This window comes from Mytilus californianus, unplaced genomic scaffold, assembly GCF_021869535.1.
Source record: "Mytilus californianus isolate M0D057914Y unplaced genomic scaffold, xbMytCali1.0.p SCAF_6, whole genome shotgun sequence".
NCBI classification, from domain to species: domain Eukaryota; kingdom Metazoa; phylum Mollusca; class Bivalvia; order Mytilida; family Mytilidae; genus Mytilus; species Mytilus californianus.
Window position 1 is genome coordinate 114593328 of NW_026262712.1, and position 23759 is coordinate 114617086.

The window sequence follows — 23759 nt, forward strand, 5'->3', positions numbered from 1 at the left end:
GCAGTGGCAGTTACAAGACTGAAATATCAATATCTGTAAGGTGAATGAATTAATGCAAATCAAATAGGGTTCAAAGTCCACGATGTTCATACGGCAAATAGATGTTAATTAAAGTTTTAAAGAATTTGATTTTTAATACAACGCTGTAAGATCTGAGGATACTTAACTTCTTTAGTGAATGTTGACTTTTTGAATCACGGCTCCCTTGTGTGTCTTAGAAGTCGATGGTTGCGATTGACAGGTGGACACCTAGACACAATAGTTATCTAAAACACTTAAAATTCTGTAGAAAAGTGACTAATTATATCAATTTGATCTACAAGCATGTTCGCATTCAGAACATTTTATTAGAAATGCAGACCTCTTCTAAAGAACGATTTTAAAGTATTTATCTGGGTGTTGACCTTTTGAGGTCAACCAGTTTAATTTTACATAATATTATTGACACACAAAAAGTTGTTAATCTATTGAACAATATCGGAGATGTGATATATTAGTTGTAAACACGCGACCTTTTGTGCTGTAAATCAACCAAGAAACCTTAAAGTTTATAAATATATACACACTGGTAGTAGTATCTTCATTGTAACTATTTTGTGAGAACTGTCATAATCGTTTATTCCGAAATATTTGTGATTAAGACTCAAGATATTTTACATATCTGCATCTATTTTTCATTTCCGATTTATTTTTTAATATTTAATTTCCGATTTCCGTAATTATAGTTGAATACATGAATTTAGACTCACTGGATGTGATGAAAACTGGAATTTGTTGAATTATTGTGGAATGTATTTGACAATGGATATTATATACTCATTGTATTTCATGGTGACAATAGTTTGCTTAGTCAGTGCATATCGGAAACCACATATTATTTTTATTGTTGCTGACGACTTGGGTATGTATGGGTATATAAAGAAATTTAAAAATATAACCTTTATTCCTAGAATGAGAGAGACAATGGGTATTCTTAGATTACTGGGAATAATAAAGCATGTAAAATAAAATGTTGAGAGAGAGAGAGAGAGAGAGAGAGAGAGAATTGGAAAGGGGGGGTCTCTTCCTATATGAAGGTATACACAGACGTGCAACTGGAATGGGTCCCCATTTTGATATGTCATGTATATCAATGGGTTGCAATTTCACCAAGATAAAAACTCAATGGGTATGTAATTTTCATCTTTCGATTAGATATCTGTATATATGCTGTTTTATCCTTTAAGATTAAACTAAGATGTAAAAAATTGTATATGTGATAACTGAAAAATGTATGAATGGGCTATGATTTTGCCATGGCAAATATTCATGGGTCGTGATTTTCACAAGACTTCAATATATGAATGGGGGTGTTTTAAATCCCAACCGCACATATCCACCCAAAACCCATGTTGAGACCTCCCGTGGGCTATAATCACAATTTAAAGTGTTAAATAAAATTAGATTTAAATCATGGGAAAGCAGCTAGATATATTTATTACAAAGTATTACATTAGTAATTCAACATTACGTAATTGCAATGGTTTATAGCTACGTAATTTTAACGGCTTGTCGCACCTAATGTAGAAAACAGTCTCGCGGCATAGGATAATCAAAGGACGAATGTTTTGTTAATAGAATCACGTTTTGATGCAATGTCTTTTCATTAAACTTGCACTATTGCACTTAATGTCATATTTATAATTAACAATACAGGGGTGTCACAAGGCTTCTGATGTCAGATATGGTTTTTGTTTAGGAGGGAATGAGTCTATTAAAAAGTTTTTCCAGGTACAAGACCTCGGAAAGTTGAGTATTGAAATATAAAAATATAAAAAAAAACTCTGCAAAAGTTATAGAAAACACTTAATAGCGAAACTGGGGTCGAATGACCATCATATATAACACCCAATGTGGTATGATTGCCAATGAGATAACAACTATTCACCAGAGTTCAAATGACCAAGATAATAGCAGCATATGTAATAATATTATATACAAGCTCCAATCCTATAAACATTGTACAATGCTTTACGCATTCGTCTGTACATCCAAGATTTGATCTATGGCTACTCATATTATACTTTACTAACTCAAATATTACACATTTGGAAAATCAAATAAAAAAATGTTCTAGATTCATTTGACGTTTAATAAAGCGGAGAAATGTGGGTTAGATTTAGTTCATTGACCGCATTACTCTCGATATACGTACCGGAGTGATATAATCATTAACCTGTAACTAAGTATCTAATCAAAGGACAAAGTGTTCTCTTTTTAGAAGAAATATACTTGGTTCAAATATAACATGAAAAGAGTCAATTATATCATAACTATACTGTATATAAAAAAAATGGTGTTTTGCTCAGCCAAATGAGTCGGAAAATACTCCCATTTTAACCAAGAGTAAAGAGAAAATTTAGAAATATATACATACGGAAGGCCAAAAAATCTATCATTTGTTAAAATTTTAATTATTTACTTTTTATTGATTTCTAAAAGCGGTCCATTTTGTACATTTTGACGAAATTATATTGAATCGTATCTGCTTACACAAAAAAATGTAGATTAAACCAGTTTAAATTCAAATATAAAGGGAGAGATTAAATGCATAAAGAATAAAGACTAAACCAGTTCAAATTAGTTTAACCCTACACTTATTGAAGTACCTGTCTCAAGTCATGAACAGTGGCGGATCCAGAAATTGTCATAAGGAGGGTCTCACTGACTGCACAAGAGGGGGCTGCTCAAGTCATGCTTCAGTGATTCCGTAAATAATCAAATTTTTCCCACAAAAATGGGGGGGGGGGGGGGGCGGGCCGCCTGCCCCGCCTGCCCCGCCTGCCCCGCCTGCCCCCCCCCTAAATCCGCATCTGATGAACCTTGTCTTATCTTAATGTTTTTATTATTTCGATAATTCGATATTAATTACAGATCATTGATAATTTTTGTTTAATCTATTTTTATATAATTGGGACGATTTAGAGTTTGACATACACCTAAAGATTTAGAGTATGTTTGTATGTTCGGGTTGATACCTCCGTTACTCGGAACTCCCCTCGAAAGCTGCGAGGGTACAGTGGTATCCATGAACACTCCCTAACAGGATCAATGGAGATGTGTCACTAACATATGTACAACCCACCACCAAGGACAAATCCCCAACCCAACACCACGGGAGTGCTAGGACACCGGGAAGTCTGTTATTATGGTGGAGGAAGCCGAAGTACTGGGAGAATATAGATATAAGAAGATGTGGTATGACTGCCAATGAGACAACTCTCCATCCAAGTCACAATTTGTAAAAGTAAACCATTATAGGTCAAAGTACGGCCTTCAACACGGAGCCGTGGCTCACACCGACCAGCCAGCTATAAAAGGCCCCAAAAATGACTAGTGTAAAACCATTCGAACAGGAAAACCAACGGTCTAATCTATATAAAAAACGAGAAACTACTTATGAACCACATCAACAAACGACAACCACTGAACTTCAGGTTCCTGACTTATGGACTTATCATTTTTTACCTGGGAGGGGGCTGGTCAAAATGTAGGGGGAATCAAGTTTTTTTTCTGTAAGTGGAAAAGGGGGTTCAAATTTTTTTATAAATTGAAAGTGGTGGGATCAATTTTATCTCTAATGAAACATTTGTGAACTTTTGAATCTTAAAGTATATCCTACATATCGTGTGTCAATGTCAAAGGTAAGTGTTTTGCATGTTAAAATTTTGGCATGTTTAATAGAGGGGGATCACATTTTTGAAAATGTTTTTAAGGGGGGGGGGTGAAATAAAAATAGTGAAATATTATGGGGGATCAAGAAAATTTTATAGGCTTGATTTCAAAATAACCTGTCCCCCCTTTCCTAGTTAAAAAATGATAAGTCACTTAGGACAGGTGCAAACAAATGCAGCGGGTTTAAACGTTTTAATAGTCGCCAACCTTCACCCTACCTGAAACAATAGTGTAACATCACAACATAGAAAGACACACTATAAAATATCAATTGAAATGGCTAAACTCAATCAAAAGATATATTAACAAAAACACCCACCGGGCAACATGTATTTAAAGACACCAAACGATTTAGAGCTTGACGAATTGTATAGACACCTGTCTTTTGATGGTTAATTTTGTCTTTTGGTTGTTGTATCTTTGATTGCATACAAGTTTAATAATACCTTTGAAATCCTCTTCTCATTTGTATTTACAACAATATAAAGTATTACCATGTGTACGCAGTACAAAAATGTACAAGACTTTATAATTTATATTGAGTCTGGTGAAAAAAAAGTAACATTTTTATTTAAATGCATTGTAATTCCATGCACTTCAAAGGAGGAACTTTCTTTCTATTCTATTGCTATAACATATTTTTTCAGGTTGGAATGATGTTGGATGGAGAAATCCAGAAATAAAAACACCGAATTTAGACAGACTTGCCAAGAATGGAGTTATACTAAACTCCTCTTATGTCAGTCCCACGTGTACACCGTAAGTTTGTTCATCAGTAAAAACTACTTCCGGTGCATGGTTATCCAGGGAGTACAATATAATTGCATTTAGAAATTCTTCATGCATAGCTCGGATTCCGAGAATTCTGCTATATGAGAGAATATAATTCCAAAGACTTTTTCTCGACCAGCACAGTCTACAGAGTGGTTTCTATTTCAGAATACATTATGTATTTTTAGTAAGAGCTATCTATAGCTCTTACTTGTTACTGATATTATCATTGTACTTTTCGCAATAAGTACACCATTGATAACATAATAATAAATAATTCTCAACATATCATATTTCAATTACGTACAAACGAATATTATCTGTCAATTGCTTTTTACTTAGACTGAAAGCAGTTTAATCTAGTACATGGACTTTGGACTAAATTGATCATTTTCATACGAAACTATAATTTTCCCATCTTCCCTGTGCTACTAAGAAAGAACGAAATAAATAAGATTTATTAATGTCTGGTGTAGAAATACACGTAGATTTTACGTCCTCAAGTTTCCAGTAAATGTAACCTAAGTGTAGAATCTAAGTTAAGCATATCGTATACATAATATGCAATAATGTTTTCTTCGACTTCGCATGGGGCAAGCCTTTACTATTTTTTGTAATCATATATGTGATAAAATAGCAATTATGAAAGAATATCACCTCAAGAAAACTTGCGTTAAATTTCTATTACAAATTCATTGACCGAATTTCAGATGAGATTGTTAAAGTATGTTAAAACAAACATAGGGTAAACATCAACTGGTATTAACAAAGTTTTTAAATAATTACAAATGCAATGTACAAAACTCTGAAGAAATAACAAAGCTACAAATATGACTGGTATATTATTGGTTAACGGACATTGGGTAGTGGAGATACTCAAGATAATTGAAATGAATTGTGGGGTATACGTCAATGAGACAGCAACAGAACGACAAAAATAACAAGTATTAATATTATATGTTTCAAATGGAATTAGATATTTAATCAATGACTATATAAAGTTAGTTTATCTTTGTAGATCTAGAAACAGTATATTAACGGGAGTTTATCCATTTAGAGTTGGATTGCAGGTGAGCCTCCCCCTTTTTCTAGCAGGGTGTTCTCTACATCTAATCTTCTCCAAATTACTCGTTTAACTTTACATCTTGATAAGCAAGAAACATGGATTCTACCACCCCTCATCGTTGACATTTATCCACTTGTGAAAGTTAAATCTTTAAACTTTTAAAATTTTACTATCGAGAGTGAACTGATATTGCTGTCGTCGGGATAAAGTGGCACACTCTGTTTCTCGAATGATTTAATTGAAACTTCTGAATGCAATGTTCCGAATGGATATGCGGGAAATTACGCGAGAAAGTTCAATCAATGTGGGCCTTTTCAAAATTATTTCATCAAAATTTATGAAACTGGTCAGAACAGGTAAACATGCAAATCGAAAATATCAACTTTTACAAACTTGGGCATATTCCCATTCACTGATAGTAAAGGTTTGTTAAAACAGTCGAACGCAAAGCTGTACCACAGACGTGACAATTTCCTAATTGTAATTTTTCCTTCACAGAAAAATATCTTTTAGTGTCACTGTGGTCAGCAATATTGACACACGCATTGAAAGTATTACTTATCAATATATTTCAGTCTGATTTAGGCATGATTAGTGAAAACAAGAAATATTATATTTATAAATTTATCAGCTGCGAATAGATAAGTATCCCTTTTCATGTACCTTTAAAAAATTAATTTCCGATGTAACCATAATATCTTATTGTATGTTTTAGCATAGTTCTTTACTACCGCAAGATACTAGACATCTGTCATTGGACACTCCGACACTTCCAGAGAGGCTGAAAAATCTGGGATATTCCACTCACATGATAGGAAAGTATGTACATTATCATTAATAATTGTTAGTTTTGTTTTGTTTATTAAGTTCAAAATCTTGTTTATTGATAGCAATTATGATTATTAAGCTCAGCAATGGGCGTCGTGAATGGCATAAAAAAATATCTTCTATCATGTATGTACAAGCTTAATTTTTGACATTTCGATAGGGCATGGGAAAAATTGGGAGATAACATTTTTGCTATATGCATTTACCAATATTTAAATACTTTTACACCCATTTGAAACGAATTTCTATTCATTTATGTCGGTCAAGTTTTTGCTGGTCAGTATAAATTCCTTTTAAATGACATTTCAAGTCAGCAAACATACCTATCAATACGAAAACATTATAAAATGATTTACGATTTGAAAAGTTCAGAAAAAGATCGGATCATTAACATTTCTATTCAAAATATTAACATAAAAAAAGAAAACGCTAACAAAGACAATTACATTCTTCTTCGATGGGACAGATATTGCTATAGATTATAATTTGGCTTAAAACTTTGATATTTGAATTTACTACCATAGGCACAAGATCACAAAAACAAGAGGTTCAGCCATTTATTAGTAACTTACAAAATCATCAAGAAATAATCAAATTTATTTGGAAAAGAGTTAAAACAACAGCTAAACGCAAATAACGTTGTTATTTTTATATAGCCAATTTATGTAACAAAAGCATTAGGTAAGAGTATAGATTTTAACCATCACGAACTTTGACCACCCATCCTTTCATAGAATTTTCGGCGATTAAGGAAATTGTAGAGTAGTCACGATTCAGTACTTCAGTTTTGATTGTCAAATACACTCAGTATTCACTTATAGTAAGAATTCCTGTAATGTACATGTATTTCCTGGCTACAACATGCCAGCTTTTAAAGGCAACTTAATGCAATCAACAAAATTGTAAAGGGGTTTTACCAATATACAATGTATTGCATTGATCATTATGTAAACTTTTTTTTATACTTCCTTCTTACAGGTTTCTATTCTCCTTTTTAAGATATTATAACAGTAAGCTATGGTTAGGTGTGTGCAGCAACAGTAAACGTTGAAAAAAAAAACACACGTGAAATGGCATTTACATTTGAAAGAGTCCCTAAAATGTGGATTAATATTAAAGATGTCATTTGGTTTCGTTGTACTGCTAGGGTATTGCATTCTAGATGGACGTATATACCGAACTTCCATTTTTATATTGGAACCCAATTTATACAAGAACGAGGAGGTTTTCCCTATTAAAGCAAGTCAATCACACATAAACTTGAATACAACCGGCAATAACTTATTACAAAAATATATAAGAACCCCAATCTGAACAATCTAGGGAATATGGGGCGTATATATATATATATATATGCCCATGCAATGATATCAAACCAAAAGACACAAACAACCGAAAGACGTCAATCGTATGCTTTGTTCCTCACAAATTAAACGGAACATCTCAGGAAATCAGGAAGCCTAGATATCATGTGGTTGTCGTTGGTTTATATCTGTCATAATTGTTTTTCAGGTACTGTTTTTTTTCAGCACAAATCAGATTTGAATTTCGCCATTGATTTGTTTTACATTTTGTCTTCCCTTTGGCATTTATAACTTAGGGTCTTTCTCCTGATTGCAGTAGGCTGTACGGTGACCTATAGTTATATACTATCTCTTCTGATGGATAATTGTCTAATTGGAATCATACACCATCTCTTTTATTTATAAAGATATCTATTTTACTGGTCTTCATTACTTATTGCTCGATTGTAAGAGGTGGGGGGGGGTCCCTTTTTATTTGAATATCATGTATGAGCAAAAGGATATGTGGATTATGCGCTCACGAGAAATTAACCTAACAACAAAAAATCCAAAAGACATCTAGAGGTTATCATACGGTCTTCGACATTAGACAATTATTGTCATCATACGTTAAGCTCTAAACCGACCATGTAAAGAATAGTTTTGAAAATCTTTAATAAGACACTTTGCCATCAACAAAAACTTCCCAAAAGGACAGAAATATTAAAATATTATTAGAGACAATTATTGACGAGGTTCATGACTTGGTTTAGGTCCAATTTACGAAGCCTGTTTCCCCTTTAGTAACAGAAAATTGCCATCAAGGAAAGGGAAATTAATTTTAAAGCAGAAGACCTCCCGTTTGTTATGATTTGTCTGTAAGAAGATTCTCGTGAGAAATTCTAATATGAAAGTATAAAAATGATAAAGTTCACCTACGTTGAATTCATTTATAGAAGGTTCAGGTGGATACATTTAATTGATTATTTTGGAAGAATATTACAGGTGTTGTAGGAAATATGTGATCATATCTGAGGGTCTGAAGGGGGTTTACAGAACAAAGAATAATGAGCAAAATCTACAGAAAAATAAACTCAAAAAAAATATCAACAATAGAGAAAAATAGGACAAAAAAAATAAAGAATAGAGAAAAATGGGGTGCTAAAATATAAAGAATAGATCTAATATTTGGAAAAAAATATAAAGAATAGAGAAACATGACCCAAGAAATTAAGAATACAGAAATGAAGGACACCCCATCCAGACCATTCATATGTATCTTTTAAGTGGTGTTCGGTTTGGTCATTATGCATTCTAGCCATAAACTGCAGTGATGGGCGTTCATTTTGTACTGAATATTCCCTTGCAATCCATTAAACCATTAAACGCAAAAGAGAAAAGGGGAGATATTTTTGTTTATCAAGACTAGAAAATTACCGTGAAATAATCACAGTCCCGTTTTGTATGCAATGACAACTGTCGAAGTTTTAACCTCATAACAGAGTTTCATTTTTAATGTTAGAAAACATAGAGAAAATAATGCAATAATTAGGATGCAAAGTATTCCAATGTTATCCCAATCGGAGTTTATGAAGAAGGTCAATGACTTTTCGCTTCTTAACATTAAATAGCCATTGGTCATCATTTAATCATTAAATTTTATTCGGTAAAATAAAAGTATTTGTTTATACAATATAAGTGGGTTAGTTTGTACATAGTTTAGATAAAAAGAAATCACGCCATCACTTGACCGATCATTTTCAAGTTTCACACAAATTAGGTCTGTATGAGATCATCAGCCAACCAGAATTGGGATCATTCGTTAGCCAGTGACCTTTTTGCACTCACCATCAACAATCCTCTCCCTGAACTACTGGTCACGGAAAATTAAAAAAAAGATTGTATACATATATGCATGAAGGAAGGAAGGGCATACTATCAAATATCAAACCCAGAGACGACAACTTACCATGCACAATAGATATTCGAAGAAATTGATTACAAAAAACTTGTACGTTTTGTATATATAAAACCAGTTTTTAGTTGGTTGCTGTCCACTATATCAGTTTGGTTATTATTGTTTTATACAAACTGTGGCGGGACCTCGGTAGCAAAGTATATAAATAGTTCATCTACAGTATTACTAGCCAGTCGTTAACACTGAGGTTGCGAGTTCGAATCAAACATGAATTGATCTGGATTTGCCATTTTTCCTGCAGAAGGTTGATGGTTCTCTCTGGACACTCCACACACCCACCCCAACCAATAAAACTGCCAACCACGATATAACCCAGAGTGTTCAAAGTGGCGTTTAACACCAACAGTCAATTAATCAATCCCAAATCAGGCCGTTGATTTTCTCGTTTTAATTGACATTACGGTGACCTATAGCTAATCACATTTGGTTTCTGGTGGATAGTTGTCACATTGTCATCTTGTCACATCTGTTTTTTAAACTGACAATTTATTTTTGCTTCCTGTTCTTCAGATGGCATCTAGGGTTCTGTGATTGGAAGCACACTCCTGTACACAGAGGTTTTGATTCATTCTTGGGATTTTTGAATGGCGGCCAGGATTACTACAAGCATAAAAAAGGTAAGCGGTTGTCAAAACTATTCTATAAAAATAAAATAAAATAAAATTTTCGTACTAAAGAATACTTTGTTTTTCTTTATTTTTTAAAAGATTTAAGTAAAAAAAAAATTTACTTCCTTTAATAAAATGAGATACTTCTAACAATATTTTGTCCTGTTATCTATGACGAGTTTATTTACAACCACTAGGTCGATGCCACTGCTGGTGGAGTTTATATTCCCCGAGGGTATTACCACCCAGTAGTCAGCACTTCTGTGTTGACATGAATTATTATTGATATGGTCATAACCGTAAATTAACTGTTTACAAAACTTTTAATTTTTTAAATACTAAGGCTTTTCTAGCTCTTCAACTTCGTACTTTATTTGGCCGATTTAACTTTTTTTATTCGACACTGATGAGTCTTTTGTAGACTAAACGCGCGTCTGGCGCAAATACACAATTTCAATCCTGGTATTTATGAAGAGTTTATTGTTACAGTATATATAAATAGATATATGCGTCTAAATATGCGATAACTTTACAACAGTCCATCACAATCGTATATAACATATGGCTATACAGGGTTAGCACCACAATTTACATTTTCTTCGACTGAATTTTTAACCCAACAATAAAAATATCAGTGCTGTATTTTATTTTAATGATATCTATGATATGAATTCATAACACTTTTTTTGTTTAAGATGACTTGACGTATATTTGTTCGTTTCAGAGAATACCTATGATTTTTGGTTGAATAAAACAGTTTATTATCCTCCAAATGGAGAATACTCAACGGTAAGACACGCATGTAATGAATTTTCCCTGTTTGTCTGTTGCATGGTTGTTTTCTTGTAATAAAACAACCCATTCTAATAAAAAAAACAAGAGCGAGATTTTTTATTAAACTGAAATCTAAATTAAATCTTTACCAATTTTCCATGAAAACAGTTACGTCCTCTTGGATACATTTAAGTAATCAAGAATCAAACAGTTTATTAAAAAAAGAGTAAAACATGTAGTAAAATACAAGGCAACTCGAGAATGTATATACATGTATATTACTTATATTGTTTCCAATTTACTTATCTTTTCAGAAAACGTTTACTAAGAGAGCAGTTGACCTTTTCAGACAACACAAAGGAAAAAAGAATCCGATGTATTTATATCTATCCTACCAAGCAGTACACACCCCTCTTCAAGTATGTTCATTCATGATATCTATCATACCAAGCAGTACACACCCCTCTTCAAGTATGTTCATTCATGATATCTATCATACCAAGCAGTACACACCCCTCTTCAAGTATGTTCATTCATGATATCTATCATTTTCAAGGAAATGTACATGTATATGTTAGCCGGTATTTTCAAGAAATATTCAATTTAAAAAATGATGGTGTTTTTTTAATCTTATTTGCGTGTTTGTATCTATATCATATTTGCGCGTCTCAGTACTAGTATCTAAATCCTTTTTGCACTTCTTTATCTTAATACTATTTGCGCGTCTGTATCTAAAACTTTATGTTGAAACCTCTGGTAGCAATACAAATTCTTCTCCAAGTAGTTTTATAAGTAATGTCATCACGGTTCAATCGACCTCCACATATACCACCGTGTTGCCATATAGCACAAAGATGATAATTATGCTATTTCCTTTTTATTTCTTCATCTCTTCAATGACAAAGTTCAGTTTAAGGAAAGACATTTTAAGAAGTATCCCTGGATGACACTAATACACCATGGACAGACCTTGAATACGACGCTGTGTGATGTATACATTTTAGATAAAATGGTAATAGCCGTAAAGTTACAATAATTTGGTTATGTAGATTAAAAAGCTCATGAATGTAATACTTGTTCGCTTAGATCTAAACTGGTTAATAAAGAAAAAAAATGAATATACACTTGTATTTATTGACGAAAACCTCAGAGATCCTTTTTTTAAACGTTCTTTAAAAGTGAAACATATATCCCTTCTCTGTTTCAGGTTCCAAAGAAATATGAAAGTATATATAGACATGTTACAAATAAGGATCGACGAACTTATAACGGTAAATATGAACGTATATTTAGACATGATACAAATAAAGATCGACGAACTTATAACGGTAAATATGAACGTATATTTAGACATAATACAAATAAAGATCGACGAACTTATAACGGTAAATATGAACGTATATTTAGACATGATACAAATAAAGATCGACGAACTTATAACGGCAAATATGAACGTATATTTAGACATGATACAAATAAAGATCGACGAACTTATAACGGTAAATATGAACGTATATATAGACATGTTACATATATTTAAAACGTATAAACGTAATTTGTATCATTATCATTTCTATTAAAATTAAGACGATATGATTGCCAATGAGACAACTATCAATAACGACCAAGGGCAATTGTAATTAAAAATGTACAAATCCGAACGTATCGCACAGCAAGAAAAAAGTCTTAAACACCTAGCTTACACGAACTGCATTACTAATTCCTTGAACCATTAAAAATATATACCAAAAATTTGCAATTTTTTATTTTAATGATTTTGAATAACATACTAGTAATGTCGCCATATTTTCGTCTTGTATCATTATCATTCCTATACAATTTAATTTTGGATTTGTCACGTCTTGTGAATTGCTGAATGTTTTTTGTCTATCAGCTCATAGACATAATTATCTTCATGTGACCGTGACGTCATCAACGTTTTTCTATTTTCTTAAAAATGACCATAATATTTTTTCTGTCTATTCGAAATAAAAAAAATGTGGTGCACACTGAATAACCCGCATAGTTCCTTAAACACGGCGTAGCAAAACAAATGTATTATGTTTGTTTTTACTATTACAGGAATGGTAACGGCAATGGACCAATCAGTTGGTACAATTCTCTCTGCACTGAGGAAATACAAAATGCTGGGAAATACAATTATTGTTTTTACTACTGATGTAAGTTAATGGTTGAAAGCCTCATCATGACTTTGAAATGAACAACAGCAATACGAATGTTGTTCATTTGCTTTTTTCTTGTGTGCGTAGTGCATTTGTGTCCTGAAAACGATAACCTTATTCTTTTTTCCCACCAGTTAATGACGACAGTTTTTTTTTTCTAAATTGTAAAGATTGTATTCTCCCCCTTAAATAAGAGCGGTATTAGTGGCAGGAGTACAACAGTTGATTTGCACACCTTTTTCTAGTAAGGTTAAGGTATTATATAATTGCCGTTTCTAGGTATTTTTAGATTTTAAGATTAAAGATAAGTAAGCTGTATTAGTATAAGCTTACTTTTATTTTTTAAACATTTAATTTTTATCTTCAGAATGGAGGAGCAGCAAATATTGCCGGAAGTAATTTGCCCCTCCGGGGGTCTAAAACGACATTGTGGGAAGGCGGTACTCGTGGGGTTGGTTTTGTGTATAGTAAGAGATTGTTCAAGAGAAAATACGTTCATGAAGGGTAAGTAAAAGTCGTATTAAACAAAGAAATGAGGAGGGTTACTGGTGTCAAGGGAAAAACATAGTAATGACTATAACAGAAGGAATGAAGTAAACATATAAACAACAACCCACAATCCATTACACATAACACTACATATTAGTACCTGGGAGACACATATATTATACTTCATAAGTATATGCGGGTTCTGCTGAAATGTTCGTACTAAAAATGAAAAGTTCACAATAGGAAAATTAAAAATAATTTCGTTTAAAGAAGAGCCATTTTTTTTCAACCTAGGGCCAATTTCACAAAGTTCTTCAATCTTTACTTATATTCACATAAGCACAATCAAATAAGTGAACTGTGAATTTTACAATATTATGGCTCACTTCTAAACAGATCACCTTAGTATAAACACCAGAAGAGAGCCCAAACCGCAATTTCGAGAGATATATGCAAATTTTGTGTATTTATCCCCCCAAAAATATAAAGGACATCGTTAACCAAAACCAAAATTCAGTTGAAAGGAAAGCTATGTATTATCTTTAGGCTACACATTATTTCATTTTGGTTAGGCATGGACCATGCCATTTATCTTTTGGGGGGGGGGGGGGGGGAAGGGTGGCTAGGTTTTTTTGAAAAAAAATAATCTGGCCTCTATTTTGACAAAAAAAAAAATAATCTGGCCTATTCAGTTGCTAAAAAATATATTCTGGCTTCATCTCCAGCAAGAATGACATGTATGATGTATTTTTTTTATACAGAGAGTATACAGAAAGTCAAATGGTCCATGCCTTATCATCTTATATGCTATCTCCTTTGAACTAAATCAGAACTCCCCAAAATGATTACGTTTTGTAGAGATGTAATTATATATAAGATAAACAAAACATAACTTTTGGAAGTTTCAGTCACTAACATGTACCGCCAGTACTGTACGTACAAATAAAGGCCTTTTCAGTTATGTGAATACCAAAATGGCTTCATTTGTATTGTAAACAATTCTAATATGACGTGCACTTCAAAACATGACGTCATACAATTGAAAACGCTAGAGCTGAAGGTTTTTCCGTTACGTGAACCATCGACATTCGTATAATATTGTATTAAAATGGATTTTTGAGGTAGATTTTGTATTAATTGCTATTCTATTGCATTATTCGCATATTTACTGATTTCAGCAAGTCAACATGGCGGCGCCTTAGTTACGAAATCCAATAAAATTTGTTTGCACATGCGTATATTGATTACTGCAGAAAATGAATTTTATCAAATTGGCTTTTAGATTGTTCCATGCTGTTGATTGGGTACCAACATTGTTAGCTGCTGCTGGCGGTAAACAAGGTATGTTTTTCTTAGTTTAAACAAATGTGAACAGTTTCACTGACAACCAGGTTTCAATGCTCTGAATTTCCAACCAACATTTTTACGCAAATCATTAAATCGAAACATTTCCATTTTGTGTAGAAACTGGTTTTATAAATTCAACACTGGTAAGAGTTCTTTGTCATACTATCATATTTGTTTTGTAATATCGCTTTAACTTGCCGATTATTCCTTATCGCACCGCGGGTATTTTTACGTTGTAAATTGGTTTAACGCCGTCACGTGGTGACCCCATATGGATCCGTAAATTTCATAGTTGGTTCATGACGTCACAGCTACTGTTAATGGTGACGTCATCTATTTATGTTTTTGTATTTCATTGTTTATTTTTTTACAAAACGCTGCAGAAAAAGTATCGCGTGCGATAAATTCGTTATACGGTTCACTACTGACCCCCTACAGACCATAGAAGGTGAATAAAATCCATAGGGGATTCGGCCTTCATTCCTCACCCCCTATGGATTTTACTAACACTCTATGGATCCGTTGGGGGTCAGTAGCGAACCATATAACTTATAATATACTAACAAAGATATAAGATATCTGTAAGCATATATATCTTATTCTATGATTTTAGACAAGAAATTAGATGGAATAAACCAGTGGCCTATGTTACGTGGAGGTAAACCATCAAGAAGAAATGGATTCGTCTATTCTATCAGTGAAACAAGTGCTGCGATACGGTAAATATCATTGTAACACAGTTTAATGCGTGCCACATATGTAGCAGGATCTGCTTACCCTTCCGGAGCACATTAATATGTGTTACTCAGTCTTTAGTTTTCTATGTTGTGTTTTGTGTACTGTTGTTTGCCTTTAAGTCTATTTTTCCCATGGCATTGTCAGTTTATTTACGACTTATGAGTTTGAATGTCCCTTTGGTATCTTTAGCCTCTGTTTTGATTCCATCATGTTCAATTGTGTTTTTATATGTATACTGTGACTATACTCACAAAGAGATAATCATACTATGAATAATTGTTAATGAGTCAGCAACCCAATGAACTAAAAACCAGAAAAGACAACTAGAAGTTAAACAAGACAAAATTATTTCTTGTTAATACTGTTTAAAACCACTTTGATTCAAACAAGCATTCCCCATTACGTATTTCACGGGCGTCTAATGTAATAACCGTGGTAATATTGATAATTTATTGCAACCACAAGGACGATGCCTCTGATGGTGGATGTTTCGTTCCCGAGATATAATAGATGAATATGTTAACAAATATTACTGATTTTCTATCTAGTAAAATATACTTCAATCTATTCTTCTACACCAGGTATAGATTAACTTAGCTGAATTTGGCAAAACCTTTTGGAATTTTGGGTCCTCAATGCTCAACTTCGTACTTTATATGGCCTTTTTAACTTTTTTTATTCCAGCGTCACTGATGAGTCTATTGTAGACAAAAGATGAGTCTGCCGCATGAAATTTTTAACCTGTATCATATCTGCAAATTTAGACATCATAATTCGGCTATTAAGACAGAACACGTAACCAATTTAAACACCAAAGAAAACATGTTTTATTATTTTTATACTGTATCTTTCTCTTGAACATGTATGTCGTGTGTGAATCAAGTTAACAATTCACTTCATGTTTTGATCTCATTTCAGAATTGGTGACTACAAACTTATTGTAGGAAGTCCAGGGATTTATAACCAATGGTTTACAATACCTAAAACAAAATCGTTCTGTAACAGCGGAGATGTCGCCGAGGATATATTTTTATACGATAATTTGAACAATGCTGTCCGAAATATAAAGAGTTATTTCAGTTGGATTGGAAGTACATTGCCTGGATATTCTTATTGGCGACATTATAAACGATTGAAAGCTCTACAGAAGTGTAAAGAATTGGTTAAGGAGGAAAGACAGAAATGGGTGTTTCCTAAGTTCCTGCTATTTAATATAAAAGGTAGGAAAATAATGAAATCTATTCAAAGGTATGCTGCTAGTTATTATAGATAACTGGTATATCGAATGGATTAATATTATACGTGGTATATACACAGGAAACCAGAATATGGACGCTACTTATTATTCTACAAACAATGTAATATTCCACATACAATGTAATATTCTACATACAATGTAATATTCCACATAAAATGTAATATTCTACATACAATGTTATATACTCAAAATGTTTGAAATTTGCACATTATGCAAGGAATAGATATTCGAATTTTATTGATTTTTTTTTACATTTTAATATAAAACAAAACACTTTTGACACATTATATTGTCTTTTTGTTATAGAGGACCCTACAGAAACCAAGAATCTTGCCGGAAGTAAACCAATGGTGTTCAGAAAACTAAAAGGTCGTTTGGAGAGATACTGGAAAAGAGCTAAGATTTTCCCCAAGCAATCTACATTCAGTAACAATACTGGTATAGTCAATGGAGTATGGACACCTGGGTGGTGTTAAATGTTAGAACATTTGAATTCATGGTTGTTAGCTTACATTCACAGACGATTGTCTTTAGTGTAGATTCGCTAAGACTTGAATGTCAATGCTAATTTCAGCAACATATTATGAGTCTTATTAGATGAGTGTTCTGGTTTCAAGATTTGGATTGATTGCTGATTGCGTAACGTCATCACCGCTTAGATGTTATAGTTTTATTTGTCTATTTATATCTTAAGAATCATCCTTGGTTCACAACGTTAGCCAGGAAGAGTGTTAATTTTATGTAGGACAGTAATGTCTCATAGTTTAACAGAAAGATGTTATTTCAGATCATTATTGTATAAAATAGATAAGTTTTGTTTTATTAAAATATGTTTTATATTTCATATTGTCTTCTATCATGCTGCCATTCTTAGGATCTGCCTACCCTTCCGTAGCACCTGAGATCACCACGATCACACTGCCATTCTTTACTAATAATGTAAAACAAGACAGACAACATTATAAACTGAAGTTCAATAGTTACGAAACGTAAAAGACAACATATTCGAGCACAAATGACAGGGGGTAAATGAATGAAAACAAACATTAAGACACATATCAACAAAGACCATTTGGCAAGAAATTGAGCATCTAGAAAACCCTATCATTGATAATGAGGCACGAAATGAATGAAATAACACATCCATTGACAGAATGGAATTACAATGAAAATAAAAACTTAGATCTATCATACAGCAAGCAAAGAGTTCTTCATACACTGAGCGACTGCATTATTTTTCAAATAACTGTCCGGTAAGCACCTTCTTGTTAAAGAATATAAAAGGAATTCTTCTTCTTGTAGTTGTGTGTAAACTCGATTGTCCACAAATCAGAAACAACTATAAAGAACAAATGAATAAGATATTCCAATAGTTTAAATAATTTACAAAAAATGTACATTTATTCACAAGATAAAAACTGAGTTGTCACTTTTTCTGTAGAATTTAAGAAATAAAACAATTTGAAAAAAATTGTTTTACTTTATTGATGATGGATTTGCTATTCAACTATTTTTTTCTCGATTAGAATTGTTTTTATGCAGATCAGTGTCCCTGATCTTCTCCATTGCTAACTTTATTACCAAAGTAATGCAGCAAGACGAAGGAGTGTACTCTACCACTTGGTCTGCTTATCCTCCCAGAGCACACAATATTATCTTCGGGTTTTAGTTTTAGTAGGGTTTGTGTTCCTCAGTTTTACGTTATATTTGATGATTTTTTAAAACTTTTTTTTGCTATAACTTTGTCAATTTTTCTTCGAGTTCCTCAGTATCATCAGTTTTCGACAATGCCGTTTCAGGAGAGCCCAATGTTTTAAACACAAACACTTACAATTATTTTCCAGGCGTTCAAAGACGGAATTGTACGTACTGTACAAAAAACGTTTTTTTTTATCAACGACGTCGTCAATTCATGTTAATATACTTCACAAATTGTTGCCGTCACTACAGTCACAGCAGGAACTATACATTTTCATGTATTCTATATACTTGAAATGATCCTGGATGTACCTGTAGAAAGCTTAAACACTCGAAAAATTCATCAATTTCGCTCCATTCCGTTTACATCCAGTATCGACTTCCGGTCAAGTGATGTTCCTTCTGGTCACACGGTTGTCGTATGAACAGGGATTTCGCATTAGGATCGGTTCCTTTAAAAGTTTAAACTTTCCTTATATAGTACTCTTGTGATAATACCTAAATGGCGGGAAAGTCTTGAAAAATTGTACAAATTCCAAATTTCCGCAAGTACATTTAGTCAACCCATTCAAATACAAAGAAACAAAGGTAACATGATTTGATTTTTACAGACGATTGCATTGAGTGTGTAGGTAAAGGTAATATCTTTAGTTTGCTTGCTAGCTAGCTGAACCGTGAAGTCATTATTAGGTTATGTAAACTACCCTCCTTTAAGAGTAGACTAGTCCGACAGATAACCAATATATCTGTCTGTAGGACTAGGCTACTTCTAAAGGAGGGTAGTATACCTTACCAAATAACAACTTCACGGTTCAGCTAGCAAGCAAGCTAACCAAAGAAATTACCCTTACCTACACACTCAATGCAATCGGCTGTAAAGGGATTCTATTGTATGTGTGTCCTCGTTTGTATTTGGATTCTTAATATTGTCAATGCTTCTTTCATACATTGATATAGAAAAAAATATCCATTTAAAAACAGTGTGTTCTTTTATTCATAAGTATTATATTAATAAGCTGACGTGTACAAGGTATCAGGACGTATTAACCGTTTTCAAATATTTCAATCTTAGTAAAATATAATTATCAGATTTCGTTATCTTCTATATATACGAAAACGCGAGTCTATATGGAACAGAATTTTAATCGGATTGCATAGATTTGGAAATCTTAGGAGGTATGTAGAATACATCTAGTTGCATTACATACATTTTTGTAAAAAATCATTGCATCAAAATACAAGTCTAAAAGCATTAAGGGAGAGGCGATATATACCGAATGGATTTTCAAACTAAATAAGTGAAAAATAAACGGACAATGATAAGTATACTATCTTATGAGATATATTATATAAGTTATACGATATCTCATATAATTCATAAGATATCTTATAAAGAAAATCATATAAAATATCTTATATTCTATACACAATGATACAAGATATCTTAAAAACTATATGACATATCTTATAAAGTTTATTAGATATAGCACCTGCTTTCGACAAATATCGCATCGTGTGAACACTAAATCCGATGTCGTTTGGCTAATCGAATGGAAAATCGTATCGTGTGAACAGAACGCTGTAAGGTTTAGTTGGGCGACGGTATCAATCGGATGGAAAATCGTATTTTTCTACAGCTGATAGTTTAATCAACCCTACTGTATTGCATCAAGAGAGTTATGTTCAGTATTTTTTCTTTAATATGTACAACGAACTTGACTTCCAGATTTTAATAGAATTTAAAAGAATCGTAAAACCTATTACTTTCATTTCTATTCAATTGCAAAACTTATTTTTTTCTGTTTTTTTTATTGTTCTTAGTCAGCGCAAAATGGAAATGGGTTGCTATTTTAGAATACTTGGTAAATTTCTAAATGTTTATATTTTTGATGCAGGCTTTGACAATCTTTGTTAAATTTATTCACTTTTGTTCTTGACTTATATAAAATATATAAACACATGTCTATTGTTGATTGTTTTAACTTTGTTTGTAATGTTTTAGTAATATTCAAGTTGATCAATGTAACAACAAGATATTTTGATAGGATTTTTCATATTTCAAAGGGGAACATGGCATAGTTTTCCATGATATCAAAGTTAGTTTTGTTTCAATGATTGTTTCTGAACTCTATGAATTTAGGTTTAATCTTATTTAGATCTGACAGTACCGATGGAAGTTTACAGGCTCTTAAGAGCAACAGAGGATCCTAATATTGACCTTTCTGCCAAAGCTCCTTATCAGCCAAGTTCAATTGTAGATCATGTTGCATATGGATCCTACCGTGAATCCCGCTATATTTCGACTTGTGGTTCACTAGATCATGCTTTTATCTTCAGAACAATCAACCAACAGAATGGATATACGAATGGACCAATTGTTAAGATTAGCATTGTTGATGGAATGACTTTCTATGACCTTAATAATCCTGCTCAAATAGAACAAATTTTGCAGGCCGAAATCTCAAAGCATTCACAGCAAACCATTGGTAAATTCCTTACTTTCGCTGAAGCACGTCACGAAGTTCTAATAGAAGACCGTGTTCCTCGCGGGAACTTCGTAATTTTGAATGTTTAGATATTGTTTATTTCGTTTCACATCTGTACCTTTTTTATAAACTCAAATATAAGTTCAAAAGCATTGATCGTCAAATAAGGAGGGGGTTCCAACCCCGGAACCCCAATGTCAGCTAAGTATGGTGTTACTTATGTGTAAAACAGTTATGTCTCATAGTTTAACAAGAAGTGGTTATTTCCGACCATTACTGTATAGAATAGTTCAGAGTTTTGTTCTATAAAAATATTTTTTATATTTCATATAGTCTTCTATCATGATGCCATTGTTAACTCATCTTTAGATCTGCATATCTTTCCGGAGCACCTGAAATATCGCGATCATGCTGCCATTGTTAACTCACTAGGATAAACAAGGCAGAGTGCATTATAAAACTAAAGTTCAACAGTAAAGGAAAGTAAAAGACAAGATATTCTTGCATAAAACACATAGGGTAAATGAATGAAAACAAGCATGAAGACCATTGGCAAGAAATTGAACATCTAGAAAACCCTATCATTGGTAATGAGACACGAAATGGATGAAATAACACATCCATTGACAAAACAAAATGGAATTACAATGAAAAAAAAAAGATCATATAGCAAGCAAAGAGTTCTTTACACAATTAGCAACAACAACGAATACAACACCCCAGAATGACAAAAACACAACAAAAACTACATAGAAACTAAAGACTGAGCAACACGAATACAAATACAAACCAGGAATTATTTCACGTTCTTCAGAAGGTCAAGAAAATTCGGGCCCTCGTGCTACACCAGTCATTATGCACATGGCTATGCATTTTGTGTTTATAATTTTCGGAAAAAAACTCTTTTAAGCCTGTCAATGATCTTGTTAATTTTCCAATACGTTTCCAATGCAAGCTTCTTTGTCTTTTCAAACTATAGTTACATAAAGTCTGTGTCCTAGCAAGACCAAATAAATAACACATTTCAATAATTTCTGTTTATAAAAATATAATTTACAAAAATACTAAATATCCAGAAATAAAAATGAGTTGTCACTCATTCTGCAGTAATAGAAAATAAAACATTTAAAACAAATGATTGTGCAAATTCTACAGTTAATCTTTTAAAAGATCTGTGCGGTAAGCACTTTCTTTTTAAAGCAGATAGAAGGAAATCTTCATCTTGTTGTTGTGTGTAAACTGGTGTGTAAACTCGATTGTCCACAAATCGGAAACCACTATAAACGACTAATTTATAGAAAGACCAAATAAATAAGATATTCCAATAATTTAATAAATATATAATTTACAAAAAATGTGCACTTATTCATAAGATAAAAACTGTGTTGTCACTCTTTCTGTAGTATTTAAAAAATAAAACAATTTGAAAAAAAAAATAATGTTTTACTTTATTGGTGATGGATTTGCTATCCAGCTATTTTTTCTCGATTGGAATTGTTTTTATCCATATCAGTTGTATCAAGTTTTGCTTCGAGTGATATTAACACAGTACGTTGAACTACATATTTAATAACAATACAATGCATTATGGGTACATTCCATTCTAACAGTTTGTAAATAAACAATAGCTAAATTAAGTATGCAGACCCGGACGTGTCTTTTAAATTGGAGTATTGTTACATCCTTTCTTCTTTAAATAAAAATTAAATTGAACTTCAAATTTTCACTTGACTAGAAATACTGAACTTTGACTAGTGAATTAAAAAAATGCATAACTTGCATAATAAAAAACATACATTGTAAATGATAATATCAATTAATACTGAAAAGTTACTGTTCAATATTTTAAAGTCTGCAAAAGTTTTAATACTGTTTCGGCTAAAGTTTGTAATACTGTGCATGTAAATATTGCGTGCACATTCAAAAATAGCATTTAATAAAACTAAACTAATTATGCACTAGACAGAATCTAAATGATTCTCTTTAGAGAAACACACGGGGATTATTCTGCCCCAACCGCACAGTGTGTTCTCAACTACTACTATGTAAAATTTACAACGGAACCATTAGGAGAACACCAGGGGATTATTATGCCCCACGGAAACACAAGTGTTCTGTCGACTAACTCACAAAATCATTGAATTTTGATGGTCTTTTGATTTGTCTTCCTGATCTTGTCCTTGTAGTTGTGTTATTGTCCAATGTGTTTTGTGCGGACTTTGTTGCAGAATAGTGTTATTGTTGCAATTCTTTTGTTATTCCACATGATCAAATTGTTCATCGTCCTCGAATTCATTTGATTCTGAATTGAATTGTTCCTTTTCACCTGTTTTGTTGTTTTCGCTCGTTTTATGCAATTGTCTTCTGAATGTTTTTCCTTTAATGTTGATTTCATATGATCGTTCGTTTACTTTCTGATTAACTGTTCCTTTCTCCCATGTCTTTTGATATTTGTTTGCTGGTTCCACTCTCACAACGTCTCCTTCTGTTAAAGATGATAGTTCCTTTGCTCCTTGATTGTAATAATGAGCTTGTCTT

The 23759-nt window shown here is 32.6% G+C and overlaps 1 protein-coding gene and 1 long non-coding RNA gene across 2 annotated transcripts; both read left to right on the forward strand.

Annotated features, from left to right (window-relative positions):
- The first annotated feature begins 461 nt into the window (after positions 1-461).
- LOC127704416 (arylsulfatase I-like) lies at positions 462-17881 on the forward strand. The gene is made up of 14 exons (XM_052208450.1): positions 462-901; positions 4362-4473; positions 5504-5555; positions 6267-6370; positions 10151-10257; positions 10973-11037; positions 11337-11441; positions 12230-12293; positions 13105-13202; positions 13573-13709; positions 14977-15035; positions 15655-15760; positions 16698-16999; positions 17344-17881. Exons 1-14 carry the CDS (start codon positions 790-792, stop codon positions 17511-17513), a joined length of 1593 nt encoding a protein of 530 aa, XP_052064410.1. The 5' UTR covers positions 462-789; the 3' UTR covers positions 17514-17881.
- A 1875-nt stretch (positions 17882-19756) lies between these two features.
- On the forward strand, positions 19757-21549 carry LOC127705168 (uncharacterized). The gene is made up of 2 exons (XR_007983736.1): positions 19757-19911; positions 20892-21549. It is a non-coding gene; the product is annotated as an uncharacterized LOC127705168 (long non-coding RNA).
- Positions 21550-23759: the final 2210 nt, after the last annotated feature.